At 37.2% G+C, this 27,355-nt stretch overlaps 1 protein-coding gene across 1 annotated transcript in view; it reads left to right on the top strand.

Annotated features, from left to right (window-relative positions):
- Positions 1 to 27,355, top strand: part of BANK1 (B cell scaffold protein with ankyrin repeats 1) — a 315,691-nt gene that overhangs the window by 62,282 nt on the left and 226,054 nt on the right. Inside the window, exon 3 of the mRNA XM_040477430.1 lies at positions 19,972 to 20,126. Coding sequence (XP_040333364.1) covers positions 19,972 to 20,126 — 155 coding nt within the window. The remainder of the gene's footprint in view (positions 1 to 19,971; positions 20,127 to 27,355) is intronic.

The following is a 27,355-nucleotide window of genomic DNA, read 5'->3' as shown; positions in this document are numbered from 1 at the left end:
TATTGTAGTAAATTGGGGGTGGGGGGGGGCGCTTCCATCTTGAATACCTAATCTTGTTTACCGAATCTTGGATGTTTATCATCCTGAGATTTCCTATTCCTCTACCTTTGTCCTATACCAGGGGCCTTTGCCCCCTTAACCTAGTCTTATTTACCTAGTCTTGTTTACCCAGATTTGGGTGTATGCATCCTATGGCTTTCCTATTGTTTATGCCTTTGTTAACCCATCAGTGCAAGCTCAGGAAATTCCTAAGCTTATTCCCCACAATCACCTACTTCAAGGAGTTGGTAGTAAGTGTGTTAATATATGGGGTGCCTGGGTGGCTCAGTTGGTTGAGCATCTGACTTTGGCTCAGGTCATGATCTAACAGATCGTGGGTTCGAGCCCCACGTTGGCACAGAACCCTGAGCCTGCTTTGGATTCTGTATCTCCCTCTCTCTCTGCCCTTCCCCTGTTCATACTCTGTGTGTGTGTCTCTCTCTCAAAAATAAACATTAAAAAAATTTTTTTAAGTGTGTTAATATATGCAAAGCACTGAGAACACTACTTAACACATAGTAAATGTTCAGTAGTTGTTAGGTGTTGTTAATAATCCTGAGGAAGTTCGTTTATAAACATTTAGATCAAATCTCTATTTAAAATTCTCTTCCTTTCAGGCAGTGAATTGATTATAGCTTCCTTTTCATTTGCTAAACACCATGACTGAAATTCCAGCTTTCTGACAGTAATTTATGGCTGACCTTGCTACATTGGGAGAAGAAAAGTCAGGAATTAAATCTACTTGTGAAGACAATATATTTGCTCACTATTGATACAAGAGAAACTCAAGTCCAGTGGCAAGGGCGTGGAATTTGAAGTGAATGGTGATATTCTTATATATTTTTTCATGCTTCTATTATTTAATTTAATCTAATTATTCATTCATGGATGTTAAAAAAAAAAAACAATTCTCGTGACTTAAACTTAGGTAATTCAAGCATACAACCTCTTTTTTCTAACTCTTTCCAAGGGCAGAACTCTCTCCAACTTTTAGGCATTGTAGAAGGGTGTGCCTTTCTAGTCTGTCTTGTTAGGATCCTGTTCTTGTCCATCTGGTAGCTTCTCTCGTTTTCTTTCAGCCATTGAATCATTCTCCAAGTCTAGCTATTCCATAGGCTGATACCCTTCTCTGCCCAGGCACTGAGGAAATCAGATTAGACACACTTGCCTTGCTCTTGCTTCCCTGCACTTGGCCCTTTCTTTGTAGTCTCCCGAAATCTACCACATTCGAATCTGTACCTATGTGTAAATACCTGTACCAAAGGCAATACCAACGTTAAAAACATTAGAATTGCCATTAAAGTGGGTGGTTCCCCTAGTTTCAAAAGGAAGACAATTACATACAGATCCTTCAGAGAGGCTGGCACTTCTCTGCTCTTAATCCACTTTCCCTAGCCTCATCTTCTTCAGGCATTTCCAATTGAAATATATTAACTCATCCATTTTACAAATTACTGTTGAGCATTTGTCATGTGCTCAACAATGAATAAGGTATTTCCTCAGTCTCGTGGAGACTGAAGGAAAGAGTGATAGGAGCATGGTTCCAATGACTAGAATGTTCTCCACTCAGCACTTTTATATTTAAGGCCCACTCTGAGAAGGCCAGTCTGAATGCTTGATCCTCACAGTGGCCTTTACCTTAACAGCCAACAAGTGGAGCATTAGTGTTCTTAGGACACAGACACACAGACACACGGACACACATGGACACACAGTTATTTCTCGCTAGTTAAACTAGTTAAAGCTTGAGGAGGAGTAATCTCAAATCATGTATAAACACTATGGAAATTTTATTTCCTACACAAGGATCAGAGGATCTTCATCATTTAATTTGTAAAATTTAAGATTTTGCTGTTGAATTTACTACTTATGGCCCTAGTACTTTCTTCCTGAGTTAATTTTATCTAGTTTTCATTTTTTTAAACTCTTTTTGATACAAGGTACTGTATTGTCTTCACATTTTTGAGATGTAGTATAAGAGGAATAAAAGATTCTGTTTGGCTGAAAAAATTATGGGTGATGAAAAGTTTCTGATACAGAATTTAAAAATTCTCTGCAAATAGTTTCAAATGGTTGACATAAATTCAGTAATCCAGCATTGAACAGGGATCATAGCTTTATGTGTGTGTGTTTAAAATAAAATACAACATATGTGAAAATCTTGATTTCAAATAGCCATTGAAATACAGCCATACTCCTGTTTTACTGTGCTTTGCTTTATTGTGCTTCACAGTTAGTGTGAGGTTTTTTGTTTTGTTTTGTTTTTCAAATTGAAGGTTTAGGGCAGCCCTGAATCAAGCAAGCTTATCAGCACCATTTTTCCAACATTTGCTGACTTTGTATCTCAGTGTCACATTTTGGTGATTCTTTCAACATTTCAAACTTTTTCATTATTATTGTATTTATTTTAGTGATCTGTGATCAGTGATCTTTTTATTTAAAAAAAAAATTTTTTTTCAACGTTTATTTACTTTTTTGGGACAGAGAGAGACAGAGCATGAACAGGGGAGGGGCAGAGAGAGAGGGAGACACAGAATCGGAAACAGGCTCCAGGCTCTGAGCCATCAGCCCAGAGCCCGACGCGGGGCTCGAATTCACGGACCGCGAGATCGTGACCTGGCTGAAGTCGGACGCTTAACCGACTGCGCCACCCAGGCGCCCCATGTATTCAGTGATCTTTGAAGTTACTGTTGGAATTACTTTGGGGGCACCATGAACCACACCCATATAAAATGATGGACTTAATGGATAAATGTTGTGTGTGTACTGTCTGCTCCACCCACCCTGCCTTCCCTGTCCTCTTCCTCTCCTTGAGCCTCCCCATTCCCTGAGACAAAACCCTATTGAAATTAGGCCAACTAGTAACCCTACAGTGACCTCTAAGTGTTCAAATAAAGGGAAGAGGTACATGTCTGTCACTTAAATTTAAAAGCTATACATAATTAAGCTTAGTGAGAAAACCCAGATAGGTTGGTTGAAAGGTAAGCCCCTGGTGCCAGTTAGTGAAGTTGTGTATGCAAAGGAAAAGTTCTTGAAGGAAATTTAAAGTGCTACTCCAGTGAACACACAAATGATAAGACAGTGAGACAGCCTTATTGCTGATATGGAGAAATTTTTAGTATTCTGTGTGGAAGGTCAAACCAGCCATAACATTCCCTTAAGCCAAAACCTAACCTAGAGCAAGGCCTTTTCAATTCTATGAAGGCTGAAAGAGGTGAGGTGGCTGCAGAAGAAAAGTCAGAAGCTAGCAGAGGTTGGTTCATGAGGTTTAAGAAAAGAAGCCATCTCCGTAACATCAAAATGCCAGGTGAAGCAGCAAATGCTGATGTAGAAGCCGCAGCAAGTTCTCCAGAAAACGTAGTGAAGATTGTGAATAAAGGTGGCTACACTACACAATTTCAATGTAGATGAAATGACCTTTTATTGTTTTTTTTAATTTTATGGTTGATTTATTTTGAGAGAGAGAGAATGCACACACGTGGGATACAGGCAGAGAGAGCGAGAGAGACTTCCAAGCAGGCTCCACACTGACATAGTGCAGAGCCCAATGCAGGGCTCAAACTCAAGAACTGTGAGATCATGACCTGAGCTGAAATCAAGAGTCAGAAGTTCAACCCACTGAGCCACCCAGACACCCGGAAACAACCTTTTATTAAAGGAAAATGCCATTTAGGACTTTCATAGCTAGAGAAGAGAAGTCAGTGCCTGGTTTCAAAGCTTCAAAGGACAGGATGACTCTCTTGTTAAGGAGGTAATGTAGTGACTTTAAGTTAAAGCCAATGCTCATTTACCATTCCAAAAAGTCTCTGGTCCTTAAGCATTATGTGAAATCTACTCTATCTGTACTCTATAAATGGAACAGCAAAGCCTTGATGACAGCACATCTGTCTGTACATGGTTTACTGAATACTTTAAGCCCAATGTTGATACCTACGACTCAGAATAAAAGATTCCTTTCAAAATATTACGGCTCATTGATGATGAATTTGGTCATCCAAGATTTCTGATGGAGTTATGCAATGAGATTAATGTTTTCATGCCTGTTAACACGACATCCATTATATAGCCCATAGATCAAGTAGAAATTTTGGCTTTCAAGCCCTCTGATTTAACAAATACATTTCTTAAGGCTGTAGATGGATCTGGGCAAAGTAAGTTAAAAACCTTCTGGAAAGGGTTCATCATTCTATATGCCATTAAGAACATCTGTAATTCATTGGAATATCACATCAACATTAACAGGAGTTTAGAAGAAGTTGATTCCAACCCTCATGGATGACTTTGAGAAGTTCAAGACTTCAGTGGAGGAAATAACTACAGTTGTGATGCAAACAGCAAGACAAATAGAATTAGAAGTGGAGCCTGAAGGTGTGACTGAATTGCTGCAATCTCATGATAAAACCTGAATGGATGAGGAGTCACTTCTTATGGATGAGCAAAGAAAGTGGTTTCTTGAGATGGTACCTACTCTTGATGAATATGGCTGTGAAGGTTGTTGAAATGACAACAAAGAATTTAGAATATCACCTAAACTTAAGTGATGAAGCGGCAGCAGGGTTTAAGAGGATTAAATCCAATTTGGAAAAAGTTTTGTTATGGGTAAAATGCTATCAAACAGCATCACATGCTAGTGGGAAAGCATTTGTGAAAGGAAGAACAAATCGACATGGTAAACTACATTGTTGTGTTATTTTAAGAAATTGCCACAAGGGCACCTGGGTGGCTCAGTCGGTTGAGCATCCAACTCTTGATTTCAACTCAAGTCATGATTCCAGGGTCATGGGATTGGGCCCCATGTTGGGCTCCGCACGGAGCATGAGATTTACTGCTTGAGATTTACTCTCCCTTCCTTTGTACCTCTCTTCCACTCATGCATGCACTCTCTCTCTCTCTAAAATAAAAAAAAAAGAGAGAGAAAGAAATTGCCACAGTCATACCAGCCTTCAGCAACCCCACCCCTGATCAGTCAGCAGCCATCAACATCAAGGCAAGACCCTCTACCAGCAAAAGATTATGACTCATTGAAAGCACATATAATGGTCAATATTTTTTAGCAATAAAGTATTTTTTTTAATTAAGGTATGTACTTTTTTAAAGACATAATGCTATCACACTATTACAGACTACTGTATAGTATAAATATAAGTTTTATATGCACTAGTAAACCAAAAATTATTTGACTTGCCTTTTTGCAATATTCGCTTTGCAGTGGTCTGGAACTGAACCCACAGTATCTCCAAGGTATGCCCATATAAAGCATTATTATTATACCTAATAGAATAAATACATACAAGATTGTCCCATTTTACTTTTTTAAAAATACGCATTTGCGTTCTTCAAACGAAGGCTAAAAGAATATGTATCAAAAAGGTAGCTGGAGTTGAATCTCTAGGAAATGAAAGTATAGGTGATTTCATTTTTTTCTTTTTGTGTATTCTAAATTACATATAATGAATATTTATTACTTTTGTAAAACATACATAAATTTGATTATGAAAAATAAGATTGCTGCTGTCCTCTTATCCAATAAAAATGATTAATAATTTTTTGATGTTCATTTTTATCTGGTGACTAGCAAATTAATATTTATGGGTTGTTGAAAGTATATTATAAAGAACGAAAAAGAAAATTTTCATAGTGACTTTTATTCCCACCTCTCAGAAATAATCAGTTAAGATAATAGTGATTTTTCTTGTCATGTTATATATATGTACAAATAGTATATTTGTACAAATGCAAATAGTATATTTGTACATAAATATACACTTACATATATGTATGCATATCTATATATGTGCATGTGTGTATACATATACATACACTTTTTTTATTCAGGTAACATAACAAAAATTGTCTCGTGCTATTGCAACTTCATATAGAGCACTGATCTGACTATATATTCTATGAATCTCTATTCAAATTGTCTATGCGTTTTTCTTTTTTATTGTAAGAAAAGGATAACAAACTGGCAAATTGCTGAATATGTCACGTTTGATCGTGAATTACCATATCCTAGGTATTTCAATGGGATATTTCATAAGACAAAAAAAAACCCAACCATCTCTCTACTCATGAATTATATGTCCCACATATAATTTAACACTTGAAGTTAGAATGATCAGTTCACACACAAAATTTTCTTGTAGCCTAGATTTTGAAAACATAGCAATCTGTTTCCGATTCTATGTTTCCCTCTCTCTGCCCCTCCCCTGTTCATGCTCTGTCTCTCTCTGTCCCAAAAATAAATAAACGTTGAAAAAAAAAATTAAAAAAAAGAAAACATAGCAATCAAATAGATTAAATTATATATTAAATGTATTAAATATTAAATATATATTATTTAAATTTATTTAAATTATATATTAAAATTATTAAATTATTAAAAAATATATATTATAAATGATATATTATTTAGATTATGTATTAAATGTATTAAATATTAAATTATATATTAAATGTATTAAATATTATGTATATATTTATGTATTAAATATGTATTAAAAATTAAATACAATAACATTGTAAAAACTTTACAATGTTATTCCGTAAAGATAATGAATGAAAATCTGATGGTCAGTTTTGTTTGCAGTCGTATTCAACATATCTTGACTTTATTTCATTCTGGACAACCTACTTAAAGGGATTATCTTAATACATGTTGAAGCTCTTCAGAGAGGATATAATTAGAGTTTGTTTCATTATCTGGCCTTTCAGTTCCTTTATCTCAGTGCTTCATATATCCAGTTGTAGGAGACAATGTTGATAATATAACTAAAAACTAAAACTGCCTTAACAACTCTCAGAAAACATAAATAATGAAAATGTGTAGGAAAAGAGGCAAGCTTAGTGCTTTCTATGCTATGGTGATTTTCTCTAGCTTTGTTCAGCTCCTGTTTTTAGAGTTTTACTGACTGAAGTACAGAGGTACCTTTTTAAAATTTTTTTTTAAATTTATTTTTTAATGTTTATTTATTTTTGAGAGAGAGAGAGACAGAGAAAGAGTGTGAGCAGGGGAGGGGCAGAGAGAGAGAGGGAGACACAGAATCTGAAGCAGGAACCAGGCTGTGAGCTGTCAGCACAGAATCTGATATGGGTCTCAAACTTATAGACCACGAGATCATGACCTGAGCCAAAGTCAGATGCTTAACCGACTGAGCCACCCAAGTGCCCCAAAATATTTCTTTTTTTTTTTTTTAATTTTTTTTGTAATGTTTATTGATTTTTTGAGAGAGAGAGTGTGCAAGCAGGGGAGAGGCAGAGAGAGAGAGAGAGGCACAGAATCCAAAGCAGGCTCCAGGCTCCGAGCCGTCAGCACAGAGCCCAACGTGGGGCTCGAACTCACGGACCGTGAGATCATGACCTGAGCCAAAGTCAGACGCTTAACTGACTGAGCCACCCAGGTGCCCAAATATTTCTTATTTAGTGTCCATTATAATGTACAACATACAACAAAGATTGTTTAAGAATGCTACTGATGGGGCGCCTGGGTGGCGCAGTCGGTTAAGCGTCTGACTTCAGCCAGGTCACGATCTCGCGGTCCGTGGGTTCGAGCCCCGCGTCGGGCTCTGGGCTGATGGCTCAGAGCCTGGAGCCTGTTTCCGATTCTGTGTCTCCCTCTCTCTCTGCCCCTCCCCCGTTCATGCTCTGTCTCTCTCTGTCCCAAAAATAAATAAACGTTGAAAAAAAAAATTAAAAAAAAAAAAAAAAAGAATGCTACTGACTAGACTAATATGTTGGTGAAAATTACATCTCTTTGTACAGTACATTTGTTTTTTTAATTTCTTGGAGAAATATGTGTTTACTCACCTGAATGGTGGAGAGTACTGTAGTCTTGGGTATGATAATTAAAACTCCAGAGAAGCATGCTAGATTCTATATTGTCTTAAGCATACTTAATAAAATCAGCAGCATTGTGATCATAGAATCATTTACCAAGATTATAAATCTGACAAAAACAATGATGTTCACTTGTTGAAATTTCAGGGAAATGATGCAGTCCTTTCTAATAATAGTCGGATTATAAATTGAGGAAGATTGATTTAGAATATTTTGAAAATATAAAACACTGGTTTTATTCATTTTGATACAAGAAATCAGAAAAAAGAGAAGTAAACTAATATTGAATGTCTATTTTAGGCCTCGCACATCATACATATTACTAAATGTATTGAAAATAGTCCAACAAGAAAGGCACTATTTACCCTGTTAAATAATTGAGGACATTGAAGCTCATAGTACATATTACTTTTCCCAAGGTTACATGGAAGGACAAGAGGGTTTTATTTGCAGTAGGTATATTTCTTCTAGATTAGTTTCTGTTGTTGTTTCCAAGTCATTTGTGATGAAAAGTGAATCTTTGGTTTGTCTATGAATGATTGTTAGATTTGAAGAGTCTTTGGGCATTTAGGAATAACTTTTTTTATTTTTTTTTCAAATCAGTGTAACAAAAGCAATTCAAACATGATAGAAATAAAAGATTTCACTTTTTGGGGAGCCTGGGTGGCCCAGTCACTTGGGCGTCCGAGTTCGGCTCAGGTCGTGATCTCCCCATTCGCGAGTTTGAGCCCCGCCTCGGGCTCTGTGCTGACAGCTCAGAGCCTGGAACCTGCTTCAGATTCTGTGTCTCCCTCTTCCTCTGCCCCTCCCCTGCTCATGCTCTGTCTCTCTCTGTCTCAAAAATAAATAAAACATTAAAAAATTTTTTTTAAAAAGATTCCACTTTTTTTTTCAATCCTTAGTTTTGTTGATTATACAAAAACCTGTCCTCATGCCACATGAGGGTTTAATCAATTGACAGATACATAGAAACAAAATTTTAAAAGTCTATGCTAAAGATTTTTCTTTGAAAAAAAGATATTATTAAAGGGTATCTGTTTTGAAAGCACATGAGAAGTTTTAAAAATTACATATATACCAGTTTTTGTGACTTAATTCATAAAGGAAAGTTTATTTTCTAGTGCTTTACTATTTTATGATGTTTTACTATTTACTAAGTCTGCAATGCAATTTTACTAGTTGTTAAAAAGAATACAAAGTTATCTTGCCTTAAGCTGTTATTATTTTTGCCTAATATTAAATTCATTTTGAAAGAGAAGAGTCATTGTTCTAGACAATATCTTTTGGAATTGCTTAGATCACTTTAACATAGAGGTGATTTGAGAAAATCGTGTAGTATAGTATTTCACATACTAATTGCAGAGCAGTGTTTTTCTATCCATTTTTATGTCATGACCCATAAAGAAAATAATCTTTTCTATTATTTCATTTACATGTGCAGAGGAGGGGTAGAGGACCATGTGCTCAGTATGTAATATTGATCAGTTCATTTTATTCATCAATTATTCTTGATAATTTAAATAATTCAATTATTTGAGGAATGTTTATATAGTTCGGTCTATAAAACAAATACATTTTCATTATAGAAAAATACATATTATGTATGAGATATTTTTAGTTAATATTATTATTAATATATATAATAAAATTACCAATAACCCCTCCAGTCATAAATAACTACTCTTGATATTTGTGGAATATGTATATATATAATATATACATATATGTATATTATATTTGTATATGTATATATTACATATGTAATATACATATATTTGTATGTATATATGTATATACATATATATATATGCCAGTGTATTCTTATGCATTCAGGAATATATTTTGAATCTGTACCACATAGTTCTGTATATGTATCGTTTCTTTAAAAGACTATTTTTTTAGAGCAGTTTTATGTTCACATCAAAATTGAGAGGGAGATACAGAGATGATATACTGCCTGCACCCCACCCCTGCAACATGCATAGCTACCTTCATTATCAACATCACTCACCAGAATGGTACAGCTTTTACCATTTAAGGATGGACCTACATTGACACATCATAATTACCTGAAGTCCATAGTTTACTTTAGGATATACTCTTGGTGTTGTATGATCTATGTGTTTGGACAAATGTATAATGACAAGTACCTATCATTATGATAGCATACAAAGTATTTTCACTGTCCCAAAAATCTTCTGTGCTCTCCCTATTCATCTCCCCACCCTACCCAAGATTCCTGGCAACCACTTATCTTTTTACTGCCTCTATAGTTTTGCCTTTTCCAGAATGTCATATAGGTGGTATAATACAGTATGTAATCTTTTCAGGCTGACTTCATTCACTGAGTAATATGCATTTAAGTTTCTTCTATGTCCTTTCATTGTTTGATACCTCATTTCATTTTAGCTCTAAATAGTATTTCATTGTTTGGATGTACCACAGGTTATCCATTCACCTACTTAAGGACATCTTGGTTGCTCCCAAGTTTTGGCAATTCATATAAATTCATATTATATATATATTCATATAAAGCTGTGCTATATAAATCCATGTTCAGGTTTTTGTGTAAATGATTTGGGTAAATGCCAAACAGCATGATTGATGAATTACATGGTAAGACTATGTTTAATTTTGCCAGAAACCACCAAACTGTTTTCAAAAATGGCTGTACCATTTTTCATTCTCATCAGGAATGTATGAGAGTTCATGTTGCTCCAAATCCTCACTAATATTTGATATTTTTAGTGTTCAGATTTTGGCTGTTCTATTAGATATGTAGTGCTCATTGTATTTTTTTTAAATTTCTCATTTACCTGATTACATATGATGCAGAGCATCTTTTCACATGCCCATTTGCTACCCGTATATCTTCTTTGGTGAGGTATTTGTTAAGTTTTTTGGCTTATTTTCTAATGTGTTTGGTCATTTTCTTATTGTTGAGTTTAAGAGTTTTTTTGTATATTTTGCAGAATAGTCCTTTATTATATATGTCTTTTGCAAATATTTTCTCCCAATGTATGGCTTATCTTATAATTCTCTAGATATTATTGTCTTTTGTAGTTTTTTTTTTTCCATTTTAATGAAGTCTTGCTTATTAATTACTTATTTCATAGATCATGTCTTTGGTGTTATATCTAAACAGGCACCACCATACTCGAGTTTTATAGCTTTGCATCATAAATTTTGGTCTATAATCCATTCTGAGTTAGTGTTTGTGAAGGGTGTAATGTTTATATGTAGATGCATTTTTTTGCATGTAGATTTCCAGTTGTTCCAGCACCACTTTTTGAATAGACTGCCTTTGCTCCATTGTATTGCCTTTGCTCCTTAGTCAAAGATCCAAACACCATTTTTATGTAGCTCTATTTCTCAGCTCAGCTCTCTATTCTGAACAGCTCTCTATTCTGTTCTAATCTTCTGTTTGTATGTTCTTTTGCCAAGACAACGCTATCTTTTCTTTTTTTAAAAATTTTTTTAATGTTTATTTACTTTTGAGAGAGAGACACAGAACGCGAATTGAGGAGGGGCAGAGAGAGAGCGGGAGACACAGAATCCGAAGCAGGCTCCAGGCTCGGGCTGTCAGCATGGAGCCTGACGCAGGGCTAGAACTCATGAATCACAAGATCATGACCTGAACTGAAGTTGGACACCCAACCAACTGAACCACCCAGGCACCCCAAGACCACACTATCTTGATTGTTGTAAATGTTGAGGTTGCATAGTGTCAGTCTTCCAACTTTGCTCTCCTTCCATATTGAGTTGGCTATTCTGGGTCTCTTGCCTCTCCATATAAACTTTACAATCAATCTGTCCATATCTATAAAATAACTTGCTGAGATTCTGATTGGAATTGCATTGAATCTATAGATTAAGTTGAGAAAAACTGACATCTTGACACTACTGAGTCTTCCTATCCATGAACATAGACTATCTCTCCATTTTTTAGTTCTTATTTGATTTTGTTCATCAGAGTTTTGTAGTTTTCATCATATAGCACTTGTACATATTTTGTTAAATGTATACTTAAGTATTTAATTTTGAGGGGTGCTACTGCAAATGGTATTGATTTTTTTTTCAAATTTCATTTGTTAGTTTATAGAAAAGCAATTACTTTTTTGCATATGAACTATATATCTTGCAACCTTGTATAATCGCTTAGTAGTTTCAGGAATTTGTCAGTGCTTTTGGATTTACAATGTAGACAATCGTATTTCTCCCAACAAAGACAGTTAATGTCTTCCTTCTAAATCTGTGTTTTGTTTCCTTTTCTTGCCTTAATTGCATTAGCAAGAACTTCCAGTAAAATGATGAAGAGTAATAGTGAGAGGGACGTTCTTGCCTTCTAAATAATCTTAATGGGAAAGCTTGGAGTTTCTCACCTTAAACACGATGTTAGCTGTAGGGTTCCTGTAGATAATCCTTATCAAATTGGAAAAGTTTCCCTCTATTCCTGGTTTACTGAGAGTTTTTATTAATGCTTGGTATTAGATTTTGTCAAATACTTTTTCTGCATCTATTGATCTGATCATGTGATTGTTTTTACTGTTTAGTCTATTGATGTGATGGTTGTTAATTGATTTTTGCATGTTTAACAACTTTGAATAACTGGGATAAATTTCACTTGGTCATGGTGTATAATTCTCTTCATTCTTCATTGGATTCAACTTGCTAATATTTTGTTCAGGATGTTTGTGTCTATGTTCATGAGAGATTGGTCTATGGTTTCTTGTAATATCTTTTCTATAATGTCTTTCAATATTCTTTCTTTCTTGTAATATTTTGGTATTAGGGTAAATCTGGCCTCATAGAATGAGTTAGGACATAGTACCTCTGCTTTTAACCTCTGAAAGCAGTTGTAGAGAATTGGTATATTTTTTTCCTTAAATGTTTTGTAGAATTCACTAGTTAACCTATCAGGGCCTGGTGGTTTTTTGCTTTGGAAGGTTATTTATTAATTATTGATTCAATTTATTTAATACAAAGAAGCTGTAGACCTATTCCTATTATCTATCTCTTTTTGTGTGAGATTAGGGAGATTATGTCTTTCCAGGAATTAGTCCATTTCATCTATGTTACCAAATTTGTGGACATAGAGTTATTTTAGTATTCTTTTATTATCCTTATAATGTCCATGGGATTTACAGTGCTGTCCCCTCCCCTTATTTTATTTCTCATGTTAGTAATTTGTGTCTTCTCTCTCTTTATCTCTTTTTCTCTCTTTAGTAAGTGTGGCTAGCAGCTTATCAATTTTACCGGTTTTTGCAAAGAACCAACTTTTAGTTTCTTAATTTTTTCCTATCGATTTCCTGTTTTCAGTTTCATTGATTTCTACTCTAATTCTGCTCTAATTGGTTCTTTTTATCTGCTTACTTAGTATTCAATTTCATCTTCATTTTTTTTAGTTTCTAAAGACAGAAACTTGGATTTGGTCTTAGAACTTTCTTCTTTTCTAATACATGCACTCAATACTGTAAATTTCCCTCTAAGTACTGTTTCTGCTGCATTTCACACATTTTGATAAGTTGTACTTTCATTTTCATTCTGATTAAAAATATTTTTGCAATTTCTTTTTTCAAATTTATTCTTTGACCTCTATGTTATTTAGAAGTATGTTTAATCTCCATATATTTGGGGATTTTCCAGTTATCTTTCAGTTATTTATTTATAGTTTAATCCTTTGTAGACTGAGAGCAGACATTGTATGCTTTTTTGTTGTTGTTGTTAAAATGTGTTTTGTGGCCCAAAATGTGGTCTATCTTGGTTCATGTTCCATGTGAGTGTGAGAAAAATATGTATTCCTTTGTTGTTGAATGAATTAATCTATAGATATTAATTATATGCAGTTTGTTGGTGGTATTATTGAGTTCAGTTATACCCTTACTGATTTTCTGCCCGCTGGATCTGTTTCTGAGACAGATGTATTGAATTTTCTAACCATGAGAGTGGATTCATTTGCACTTCTGTTAGTTTTTGCCTCACACAGCTTGATGCTCTGTTGTTAGGCATGGGTACATTAAGAATTGTTAAGTATTCTTAGAGAATTGACCCCTTTATCATTACATAATGTCTTTTTTATCCCTGATAACTTTCCTTACTTTTATGTCTGCTCTGTCTGAAATTAATATAGCTACTCCTCTTTTCCTTTGATTAGTATTAGCATGGTATATTTTTCTCTATCCATTTAATATTAAGCATTATATATCTTTATATTTAAAGTGGATTTCCAGTATACAAAATATAGTTATGTCTCATTTTCTGATCTGCTCTGCAATCTCTGTCTTTTTATTGGTGCATGTAGATCATTGACATTCAAAGTGATTACCGATATAGTTGGATTGATGCCATATTCGTTACTGGTAATTTTTTTTTTTTGGCCCTTGTTCTTTGTTCCTATTTTTGTCTTCCACTCTTCATCTATCTTTTGTGATTTTAATTAAACATTTTATTTGATTCCATTTCCTCTCTCTTTTTAGTATATCAGTTATTCTTTTTTTGTCACTTTTTAAGTGGTTTTCCTAGAGTTTGCAATATACATTTACAACTAATTGAAGTCCACTTTCAAATTACACTATACCACTTCACAGATAGTATAATAACCTTATAATAAGAAAATAATCCTAATTCCTCCCTTCAATCCTTTTTATCACTGCTGTCATTCATTTCATTTATCTGTAATATATATATAATATACCTTAAGTTATACACACACACACACACACACACACGCACGCACAAGCATACATACTCAAATACACCGTTGTTATTGTTATTTTGGACAGATTGTTATTTGTTAGATCAATTACCATTAAGAAAAATAAATGTTTTTATTTTACCTTCAGTTATTTCTTCTTTGATTCTTTTCTTTATGCAGATCAGAGATTCTGACCTATATTATTTCCTTCTTTCTAAAAATCTTCTTTTATCTTCTCTTGAAGGTGGCAGCAGTTACTAGCAACGGATTATCCTAATGTTTGGCTATCCCAGAGAGTTTTTATTTCTTTTTCACTTTTAAAGGATAATTTCATAGGGTGCAGAATTTTTTTTTGTGGTTTATTTCTTTTACACTTTAAAGATTTCACTCTACTCTCTTCTTGCTTATGTAGTTTCTAAGGAGAAGTCAAAATATTCTTGTTTTTGTTTTTCTACATGTAAGTTTTTTTTCCTCTAGGTCATTTAGGATTTTTTCTTTATCTTTGATTTTCTGCAGTTTAAAATTTTTTTAATGTTTATTTATTTTTACACACACGCATGAGAAAGAGAGAGAGAGAAAGAGAGAGAGAGAGAGCAGGGTAGGGGCAGAGAGAGGGGGAGACCCAGAATTTGAATATATTCTCCAGGCTCTGAGCTGTCAGCACAGAGCCCGACATCAGAACTGAGAGATCATGACCTGAGCCAACTTCAAACGCTTAACCCACTGAGCCACCCAGGTGCCCTATTTTCTGCAGTTTGAAGGCAGTATCCTTAGGTGTATTTTTATTTGATATCTAACATTAGTTTGGAGAAATTCTCAGTCATTATTCTTTGAAATATTTCTTCTGTTCCTTTTTTTCTTCTACTTCTAGTATTCCCATTACATGTATGTTACACCTTTGTAGTTGTCTCACAGTCCTTGGGTATTCTTTTCAGTTTTTTTGTTTGTTTGTTTTTAAGGTTTTTTTGTTTGTTTGCTTTGATGTATTCTCTAGCTCAGATTCTTTCCTCAATCATGTCCAGTCTACTAATAAACCCATCAAAGGCATTCTTCATTTCTGCTACAGTGTTTTCAATCTCTAGCATTTCTTTTTGATTCTTTTGTAGGAGTTCCATTACTCTGTTTACATTACCCATCTGTTTTGCATACTGTCTACTTCATACATTAGAGCCCTTAGCATATTAAATCAGAGCTGTTTTAAATTCCCAGTCCGATAATTCCCACATCCTTGCCATGTCTGGTTTTGATGCTTACTCTGTCTAATCAAATTTGGTTTTTGGCCTTTTGATATGCCTTGTCATTTTTCTCAATAGATATGATGTACTAGGTAAAAGGAACTGCTATAAATAGGCTTTTGGTTATGTGGTTCTGAGATGTGGGGGAGGGGGAAGCTTTCTAGAGTCCTATGCTTAGTTAGGTTTTAGTCATTTAGTGAACCTATAGCTCTGAACCATGAACTTCATGAGACTGCCTTAGTTTCCGCCCCTTTTATGTGGGACAGCATGGCTACAGAGGGCTGTTGTTGGATATTTCTCATCCCCAGGTCACTTAGACTCTGAGAATACCCCAGTAGATTAGGCTGTCATTAACCAGTCTGCCCTGAGGACAAACATTTCTTAGAAGAACAGAGTGCTATGGAGTATTTCAAAATGATTTCTTTTCCCCTCCCCCTGCCAGCAGCAGGAGGGGAATTTTCTCTAATATTTTCTGTGGGAATCTAGTCAAGCTCCTGGAGGTAAATCTCAAAATAATGTGGAGGCCCTCCTTCAGCTGGATTCCTTTGCAGTTTTTAACTCTCAGACTTGTCCACACTGAGCATCAATTACAGTTGTGGTTTTCCTACCCCGGCACTGGTTCCTGGGTGGTTTGCAGTCCTAAGTCTACTCTGTAAGTTGAGACTCCCTGTACTTCCCTGACTGTCTCTCCAATTTGGGGGACAGCAGTTTGTTCTAAGTCCACCCCTTTCTTAAGCATCAAAGAAGACTGGTGATTTTTCAGTCAGTTCAGCTTTTTGTTAGGAGGAGTGTTGATTTCCAAAGCTCCTTACATGTGGAACCTGAAACCAGAAGTCCTATACTTCTTATTTTACTAAAATAAGAACCTACTAACTTAGGTTCTTAGGTTGAAACTTTTTCAGTTATATTACGGACCTGTTTCTTATCAGTAAATACTCTCTGATAGAATTTTTATTGGCGATAGTATCTTTTTCACAGTGCAGATTTTTATCTAGTCCCTTATTGCTTAAACTGCTTCCAATTTTCTGCAGTATAAACAGTGATTCTGTGAAGGTTCATGGAGATAAATCTTTTTGTATAGTCATGATTATGTCCTCAGGGTAAATAAAATAGCTCTTCTTAACCTAATACCACAGAGGAATTAGCAGAAAACATCTAGATGTTGCTGTGCTAGAATAATTTACACCCCCTTCTTCTAAAGTGTGTTAAATAAAATGGTTTCCTTGCTCTTTCATCAATTCACAAAATGATCGAGCCAGTTCAAAACAACCTTTCACTCTTCTGGGATGTGAGTGTGTGAGTGTGTGTGTGTGTGTGTGTGTGTGTGTGTGTGTGCACGCGCGTGTGTGAGAAAGAGAGAGAGACAGAGAGAGACACAGACAGAGACAGAAAGAAAATGAAACCGTTTATGAAATTGTAAAGAAATAAAGGCTATTTTTATAGCCTTAGCACTAAGAAAAATCTGGAAATCCCAGATTTTTTTTGGTTTTATTCTGCAACTTTCATAAGACAGAACAACACCAGAAAAACCACTCTCTTTCTTAGATGTGGCATGCGGATGTTCCTCTCTAGAGGGCATGTCTTTTTGTTATTCTGTTTCACTGACAGAATTACCTATGTGAAACTGGCAACTTCACTTTTTTTGGGGTAAAATAACCAAATTCTAGCTACTTCCATCTATACTGCCTTTGACTCTTCTTCCTTTTTATCCTGTCAGTGTCCTTTAGCCACAAACCACTAGGAACACACCTGCACTTGAACTATTTGGACTTTTTGTTAGTTGCAATGAAGAGAAGGCACACCATGGAGAACCATGGGCCATCTCAATATGGCTATTAGAAAAGACTTACTGTAGGATTTAGGCTTGTTGTTAAGTGATTTGAGGGAGGTTTCAAGAAAGCAGGGGTTTGCTGTAGTTTGCTTGCTGTCAAAAAGCAATTGTAATGTTATGATTTGGTATATTAGTGATCTTTATCCAAAATAAGGTGACCAACTGTCCCAGTATGCTTGAGACTGAAGGGGTTCTTAGGATACAACATGTCAGTGCCCAAACCAGGAAAATTCCCAGGAAAACTGAGAGGAGTAGGTTACCCTAACTAGAGGGCAAGAGAAAAAGAGACGAAGGCTGAAATCAGTAAAGAAGTGATAGCTATGGAGGTTCCTCAGAAAATTAAAAATAGACCTACCCTATGACCCAGCAATAGCACTGCTAGGAATTTACCCAAGGGACACAGGAGTACTGATGCATAGGGGCACTTGTACCCCAATGTTCATAGCAGCACTCTCAACAATAGCCAAATTATGGAAAGAGCCTAAATGTCCATCAACTGATGAATGGATAAAGAAATTGTGGTTTATATACACAATGGAATACTACGTGGCAATGAGAAAAAATGAAATATGGCCTTTTGTAGCAACGTGGATGGAACTGGAGAGTGTGATGCTAAGTGAAATAAGCCATACAGAGAAAGACAGATACCATATGGTTTCACTCTTATGTGGATCCTGAGAAACTTAACAGGAACCCATGGGGGAGGGGAAGGAAAAAAAAAAAAAAAGAGGTTAGAGTGGGAGAGAGCCAAAGCATAAGAGACTGTTGAGAACTGAGAGCAAACTGAGGGTTGATGGGGGGTGGGAGGGAGGAGAGGGTGGGTGATGGGTATTGAGGAGGGCACCTTTTGGGATGAGCACTGGGTGTTGTATGGAAACCAATTTGACAATAAATTTCATATATAAAGAAAAAAAAAGTGATAGCTAGTGACAGGAGCTAGGATTTGGGATGTTTGGTCATTCTTTGTGATTTAGGCAGTGCTCATGTTTTCGCTTGGATTCAGACTTGACTACAAAGTGTTCTCACCCCCGACTTGACCCACCATGGAGGCAGAGTGGCCATGTCAGATGTTGATGTTCTGTGAAATTGTTGATTTCACTAGGACACTGGGCCAGCTCCCAGCCAACACCAAGGTTTTTACACAGTCTTGGGGAGGTTTCTAGCTATCAGGGGCTAGTTTCTTTTTTTCCCCAATTATCTTCTTTGTGGACTTAGGAATACTTTTGGGGTTGACTTAAGAGCTTACAGATGCAATCTAGTTGTTAGAGACTCGGTTTCAGCCACATTGGTCTGTACTCTAATGAGAGGCGTTTGGGCTTTGAAATATTGAGTAATAAAAAAATTATCCTTCACTCTTAACACAACGTGTTTTTCTTCAATAGAAAAACATGTTTTAGTGACTAAGACCAAATGCTAAATTACTAAATGTTAAAACAAAAAAATCAAATATCCTTTCCCCTTAAGATTGAAACTCACATTAACATATTTCACTGTTCTAGTAATGCTGCCATAAAGAAAGCCAGTTTTTTGGTATAGAACACACTCTTCACAGAACATATCAACATTTGGATGAATACTGATATTTCACTCTTAAACCAGTGTTGTGCAGAAATACTAGTTTATAAAGTGACATTTCGCAATTTTGCTTTTTTGTTTTTAAAATTAGAAATCTTTTTCACTCTTAGGTGGATCCTGAGAAGCTTAACAGAAACCCATGGGGGAGGGGAAGAAAAAAAAAGAGGTTAGAGTGGGAGAGAGCCAAAGCATAAGAGACTCTAAAAAAATGAGAACGAACTGAGGGTTGATGCGGGGTGGGAGGGAGGGGAGGGTGGGTGATGGGTATTGAGGAGGGCACCTTTTGGGATGAGCACTGGGTGTTGTATGGAAACCAATTTGACAATAAATTTCATATATTAAAAACAAATTAGAAATCTTTTTGAAGTACAAATAATTGTTCTCATTTAAAATAAAATAAATTTCCTTACTTACAGTCATTGAAAAGAGATAGTTCCATCTTTTTCAGGTGTGTTAATTTAATGTTAAGAAAAAATATTACATGGTGGTTGGATTTTTTTTTCGGGGGGAACTTTAAACTAGTAGGTGAACATATATAGTTGGTTTAGATTAGTCACTAAGGTTATAATAATACTAGTTAAATTGTGAAGTGTTATTTTAATTATTAACATTGGTTCAGTTATTTTCAACTCAGTTCTGTTGTCCCATATATTAATCCAATTGATTGTTTAACAATTAGTCTTTAAAACAATGGAGGGAATAATACGACCTTAACCATATTATAATTGTGATGTAGTTCACATTCATGTACTTTTCTCCAGGTTCTGATGACTACCTTGAGGTCAATATTCCAACAGACCTAAAAGTGGAACATTCTGGGGAAATAAGCAAGAGACAGGAAATTGAAGAATTATCAAAAGCTTCAAGAGATACCATACCACAGGCAATTGTGCTTCCTGCTGAAATTCCATGTGAGGTCAGTAAGAAACTTTGTTATTTAAGTGGCTCTCTTGTTTTCATAACAGAATGTGGGCTCTAAGATAGTTGGGTACTTTGTTCATGGCTGTGTCCTAAGAATCCAAAACACTCTCTGGCCATTAATAGGTATTTGGTAAATATTTGTTGAATAGTTAAATATTAGAGAATATATGAAAGCTTCATTTTATCAAATGTTATTTGGCACATTGCAAAAAGATATATAATTGCTATATATATAAAGCTACTTAAGAATTTTTTATTTCATTTTAACCAGACCAAGGATTTTATCCCTATAAGTAAAAACATATTCTTGAATAGAATTTGAAAACACTTATTTTCAGGGCACCTGGGTGGCGCAGTTGGTTAAGCGTCCGACTTCAGTCAGGTCACGATCTCGCGGTCCGTGAGTTCGAGCCCCGCGTCGGTCTCTGGGCTGATGGCTCAGAGCCTGGAGCCTGTTTCTGATTCTGTGTCTCCCTCTCTCTCTGCCCCTTGCCCGTTCATGCTCTGTCTCTCTCTGTCCCAAAAAAATAAATAAACGTTAAAAAAAAATTAAAAAAAAGAAAACACTTATTTTCTTATATCACCAGTTTTTCAATTATTAAACATATATTAAAGGCCTGCGTTATTAAGTGGAAATATCGTAAGAGTTGGAAGAGTTGGTCCTTTCAGGAACAGAAGTATAATGGAGCAAGGAATGTAGTGTGGACTTCTGAGAAGGTGACTATATGAATACATGTCTTCCTGCTAAGTCTTCATTGAAATGGACTACTAAAATAAGCACACTGGTAGAGCTTGGCCTGAATCTGTATCTCCACAATCTCCAGACAGTGACCCTCAGTGTCTGTGTTGTCCTTCAGTGGGACAAGCCAAAGACACTCCTGAGCCTTAGGAGTTGCATGAAGGGATCCTTCTGGTAGAAGCCAGTAGATGTATGCCACTCAAGGACAGGGGTTGCGATTGTCTGCTGAGTGTCTTTAGGAAGAGAACCCCCAATCTTGCTAGTATTAGCAGTCTTGGGGGAAGCCGAATTTTCTGTGCAGTTGGGCAAAGTCTAATAATCCCTTCACCCCTAGACCTGTTACTTAAGCAGAAGAATCATTGCTTTAAGCGATTATGCTGTTCATTCCAGAGAAACAACAACTTCTTTGACACTACCTTAGACACTCCAGGAACTGAATCGTTCAAGTTTGAGGGAACCAACACATGTAGCCAGGCAAAGAAAAATTACAACTCGCTTAAAGGACTCAGGAACTTGAGGGAGGACAGGCTAAACAATCAGAACCTGTGGCTCCGAGTGAGTCAGAAACAGTGGAAGAGACAGAAATAAATATAAAAAATTGTAATAAACAGAAATGAGAATTATTCTCAAGGAGGTAAAATCAACACAAAAAAGAAAAAAAAAACCCTCTGGAACTAAACATTGCTCACTGAGAATTATGCAGTGTGTGTTAATAGCTGCTTTGAAAAATACATACAACAGTAAATTTGTTTTAATTTTTTTAATGTTTGTTTATTTTTGAGAGAGAGAAAGACAGAGTGTGAGGGGAGGAGGAGCAGAGAGAGGGAGACACAGAATCTGAAACAGGCTTCAGGCTCTGAGCTGTCAGCACAGGGCCTGATGCAGGGCTCCAACTCCCAAACCGCGAGATCATGATCTGAGTTGAGGTCGGACACTTAACCGACACCCAGATGCCCCAAGTAAATTTTGAATAATATGAAACCGTCCCCATTATTAAATTTGCAGAGAAATTGAAATCTAAAAATTAAACCCCACTGCCCTCCAGGCTGCAATAGCTCAGGTAGAATCAGGGTACTTTCAAAAGCAGGATCATGGGCTATCTTTTATTGACATGGATACAATTCTTTCAGACTTTCTGAAGTTAAATTATTTCAAAGCTCACTTAGGTACCCCACATTTTAAGGAATCTTAAGAATTGAAAGGTCATACGAGATTACTTTAGCACCAGCCCCACACACTAAAGAATTCAAAATAAACTAATTCCCAGACAAAAAACAGTTGTCCCAGCCAAAATCCTATGCTCTCGGAACCTAGATCTTAGTACAATCTGAGTCCATGTAACAATGGCCAAGTACCAAAGGAAAGATCATTTGTATCCAAATGAGTGAAAATCATGTTTCAGATTTGCCAGGGTAACTTTCAGTCAATGCTGCTTGTCTGAAAGCACAACCTGTGAACTTACTCATTTCTGAGACATCTTCCAGTCGGTGGGTGAGTGGAGACAACTGAATATATGGCCTCCTCCCAGTAAGTGATACTTGAGACTTTGCCACCATCTTACAAAAGTTAGGGGGTGCCTGCGTGGCTCACTCGATTGAGCATCCGACTTCGGTTGGCTCAGGTCATGATTTCCCAGATGGTGAGTTCGAGCCCCATATTGGGCCCACTGCTGTCAACGCACAACCTGCTTTGGATCCTCTGCCATGCTCTCTCTCTGCCCTTCCCCACTTGTACGCTCTCTCCCTCTCAGAAATAAAATAAACATTACAAAAGCTAGAAATTTACAGTGCTAAATTGCCAGTCAGCAGGTCTTTTTGCAAACATGCCTCTTTCACACCCAGCACCTTTGAAATCTACAAAGTGCCCTTCTCGTTTTGTGTTTCCAGTATGCCAGCGCTGAGTTGAGTAATTCTATGTAGTGGCATAATCTTCATTCTCTTTGACTAAGCGGGGAGTGGGGGTAGGGGGTAAGGTCCCTCCTGCTGCTGCTTCTTGCTGTAAAATTAATTGGGTCTGTGGACTTGCCTCGTAGAGGTTCCCTCCCTGTTCCCTCACCTGTGCTGGAGAATCAGCTTTAGTAGATTGTTCAACTGAGGCAGCAGGTAATGCTGCTGCTACTTTTGACCCCAGGAGCGTGGGAGTGTTGATCCCTCTGCCTATTCGTCATTCCAAGCATTGTTCCTTTCTATGGATTTTAGATTTCCTAAGCCTTGAAAATCTTGTGCCACTCTAAAAACAGCAGAAAATACATTTTCTTCAACATTGTTTTTCATGTGGTAGTGAAGATAGGCCTCCAGTGTTCTGTTTATGTAAGTTATTCCCTGTCTCTTTGAGAAATACCTTGGTAGGTCTTAAAGGTGCAAATCTACTTAATTTGGCTTCTTCTTTTACCTTTTCTAGGATTAGCATTCTGTGCTATATTTTAGTATTTTTATTTATTTATTTATTTATTTATTTATTTTGTTATGAGCCAACGCATTTGTTTTTCTAGCATATTCCTCTTGATTTTATCTTGTGGAGTAATTGATCGTGAGAGATACGATGTCCAAGTTCTAAGCCTGTCAGACACATTCATTGTATAAAAGAGGCTTATCCAACTTTATGTCCCCAATGAGAAATCCACCTGGGAGGCATTCTTCCATTGGAATAACATATAAACTAGAACTGGACCTGGCCTATTATTTGTTAGCTTCTCCGCCCTATGCTGTGTATTACTACAAAGTCCAAATTTCATTAATTCCCCAGACAAACTCCCTCAGAGCGGTGGTTCTCATCTGGGAATGATTTTGCTCCCCCTGCCCCCAGAAGGGATTTGACAAAGCCTGCAGACAGTTTTGGTTGTCATCCTGGGGGATTGCTACTGGCACCTAGGGGTGGTCCCCACAACAATGACTTCTCTGGTCCCAAACCGTCAATAGTACCAACGTTAAATCCTGTCTCCAAGGACAGGAGATACATTTATGGCCCTTACAGTAATAAACTTCCTTCACATCACCTAATAATGGCATCAAGAATTAGTGCTCCCCTTCAGAGGCTTTTCTGCAATCCGCTCAGTTGTTCTGTAATCACCCGTTAGAGCTGCACAATCTGTAAGCAGTGACTCTTGTCCCTCTTTTTATGGATTTTACCTGAAGCCTTAAGAGGGAGCCTCTAAATGTTTTCCTCGGTGGGCCCTCTTGGAAAGTACTGTCACTTGCCCTCTGATGCCTCCTGCCTCTTCAGTTACCTCCGCAAGCCTCAGTCATAGGTTCAGCAATGGCTTCGTTATTTCCCGTTCACGAGCTCTATCCTAAAAAGCGGTTCGGAATGAGCTTATCTTCTTTATCTTGTTTTATCTGCATAGGCAGGCCTTCAATCTGTTTTCCCTTCCTTTTGGTAGAATTTGTCTACTGCAGTCTCAGCTTTTCTCCCCCCAGAATCTCTTTTACTTCCTTGAGTATAATTAACTGATATTTCTTAATTTTTATGTTACTCTCCCAGTGCTCCTTTTCTGATGATAAGACTAAAATTGTTTTAACACCAATCCAGTCACTTGTTGATCTCAGGAGCAAATATAATTCTTCAAGTTACAGTATAACATGGAAAGGCCTTTTAAGTGGCTTTAAGTCAACATTTGGATCTATATTAATTTCATTGAAGTGTCTTTGTATCCAAATCCTAGAACGTGGCACATTCCCTCAAAAAGACCTTCATTTTATTTGACCTGTTCCTTGACATACCTCTGTAGCTACCACTGTAATGTGAGTCTCCAAACCCACAGTGCAGACCTGATTATGTAGCCAATAAATCTAGAGAAATCCTTAGACTATATGGAAAGGTGTGATTCTGAGGGGCCCATGGGAAAGTCACAAGGATCTCAGAGATGACCTCCTATGCATTCATTCCTTGGCCCAAGATAGGGTTTAAAATAATATACAGAAGCTAATGGCACTTCCCACTTAATTTCTCATACCAAATCACACACTAGTTCTTGGTAATCAACCTTAAAGTCTGATCCTGTGACTTCACTGAAAAGTACAGGAAAAGTTGCAAAAGACTATTGTGTGTATCAATGCCGAAAGGTTTATGTTGTAAGGTGCTACCCCTTTTGGTGGTAAGGTTTTACAGTGACCGAAAGAGGTCTTTACCTTTAACCAAGTGGCTCTCAAACTAAGCTGCGGACGGCGGTTACTGGGGGAGGTTTAAAAAAAAAAATCGTGCCTAAATCCTACCCCCAGAGATTTGGATATAAATGGTCTGGTTTATGGCCTGGACACTGACAGTTTTAAAAGCTGCCCAGGTGATGCTGAAGGTGAGAATTAACAGCCAAATTTGGAACCATTGCCATAACCTAATCCTTGCTGTGCTGTCATGGGTCAGGTAGAGGTCAGCTACAGGAGCCTGCACAGTCCTGGCTTAATAAAACACATGCAACTATGCTCATTAAACTGGTGCCTATGAAAGTAATCGTGAATATATGAAAAGAACCACTGGTCTGTGTAAAAAGTCATGGTAAGCTGATATGATGATCCACTAGGGTAAAAATCCTTTGTGGCCTGTGCGTGATATATCATATAAGCCTAAAGACACCAACCCTAGGAGACCCGGAAACTTCACCCTTTATGTGTTCTATTATAGACCAAGTTTTAGCCCCTTTGTTTAGGTCTCAAGGTTTTGTGACCAATGCCACAAAACTTTAGGCTTTGGAAGGGATCATTATCATAATTCTCTCTGTCCCTGAATGTTCAGCGCCAAACGGGATAAACAGATGAGTCAGAAAGATTGAAAGCAAAACAGCAGCTTTATAACTGATAGAGCCAAATTTACGATCCTTTGAGTATTTTCTCCGTTGAATTAAGTGTACCCACATAATTAGATTTTTAGTTAAGATGGTCATAATAGTTAAGGACAAGGCTGGACAATGCAGGCCTTGCAGGCCACTTTCTCCGTGGACAGGCAGCAAACAGCTGAAACTGGGAGTCTTGAAGGATGTAAGGAATGGAGCTGGGTGTGTTCAATTTTAAAATGTCACATTTTAACAGACTTATTCCATCTTCATTTTAAAAATATGTACAGATTGTCTCTTATGTACATAATTTTTGCAAGATGCCACAATGATATGAAAAAATAAAAATACTTTCAGGATATTGAAACCCTAGCCAGGAAGCCAACACACAGACAGGAAGAACTAATGAAGAGCAGGGGGCGTGACTTCGAGAAGGTCGAATGAGGAGTGTGAATGTGAAACGCTCCATGATTCCCTTAGAAGTTGCTGTGGGCTGCAGTTGTAGGGAGGGTTTATGGAGCTTGTGAAACCCCGAGTCAGGCCTTGTGGGAGAGGAGAGGAGAAGTGGGGATATGGAGGGAGAGTAGGAACGAAATGGCACGCCAACATTTGGTACAAACAGGCCTGGTGCAAAATGGAAGTGTAGGGGCCCTTGTTCTTTTTTTTTTTTTTTTTTTTTTTTAATTTTTTTTTTTTCAACGTTTATTTATTTTTGGGACAGAGAGAGACAGAGCATGAACGGGGGAGGGGCAGAGAGAGGGAGACACAGAATCGGAAACAGGCTCCAGGCTCTGAGCCATCAGCCCAGAGCCTGATGCGGGGCTCGAACTCACGGACCGCGAGATCGTGACCTGGTTGAAGTCGGACACTTAACCGACTGCGCCACCCAGGCGCCCCTAGGGGCCCTTGTTCAAATTAGTAAGCGCTTTAAGGCAGTGACAGCAGAACATTAAAGCAAGTGCAGGGCCTTCTAAGTGCACGGCCAATGCAACAGTCCAGGTCATACACCTGTGAAGCTGGCCTTGGGTACAAATGAGGATGTGAGTCCCTCATTTGGGGTGGTCAGTATGCTTGTCTTTCCTTTAGAACTTTTCTCTGGAAAAGGTTGAAAGGTGGAGTCCTGCCCTCTATTAAGGAGGGAATCTGATGCATTAAGAAGCAGCCTGTGTGAGCACTCATGAATGAGAATGGGTGTGAGCACTCATTAGAATGAGAATGAGAATAATACACTGGGAGAAGATGCTGAGGCATACTAACTTTGGAAGGGGAGAGGCCAAAGTTGAATAAGCCACAGTGGAAACTCGAAAGGGAGCTCTGAAGAACTTTGATGCAGAGGATCTTGGGGATCGGGGCCAAAATAAATAGGAAGTCATGAAAGGTTTGGTGACAGGTGTGAGCAACAGAGGAACTAAAAAACTGAGCTAGACAGGAGGCCCCGTGAAGAGGAGGTGGTAGATGAGACGAACAGGAGGAGCTCACATTCCTGACCTCAGGGGTCACATGAGGCAGTGCTTCGGTGTGGCATAGGGAAGAATACAGGGAGGCATTCTTGACATGCGGGATGTGTGAGGCCAAGAATGTGTGTCCTGTGGAATAGTGGCATCTTTTCTCCATTTGCAATGTAATCGATGAGGAGAAATTTAGTTTAAAATATCCTGCAGCCAAATATTGGGGAGCACCCGACTCCGGTGAAAAAATGGCCGCAGTGGAAGTATGTAGG

Source organism: Herpailurus yagouaroundi, unplaced genomic scaffold (genome assembly GCF_014898765.1).
Source record: "Herpailurus yagouaroundi ecotype Mexico unplaced genomic scaffold, PumYag 28, whole genome shotgun sequence".
Classification (NCBI taxonomy): Eukaryota; Metazoa; Chordata; class Mammalia; order Carnivora; family Felidae; genus Herpailurus; species Herpailurus yagouaroundi.
This window is presented reverse-complemented; position numbering and strand designations above follow the sequence as displayed.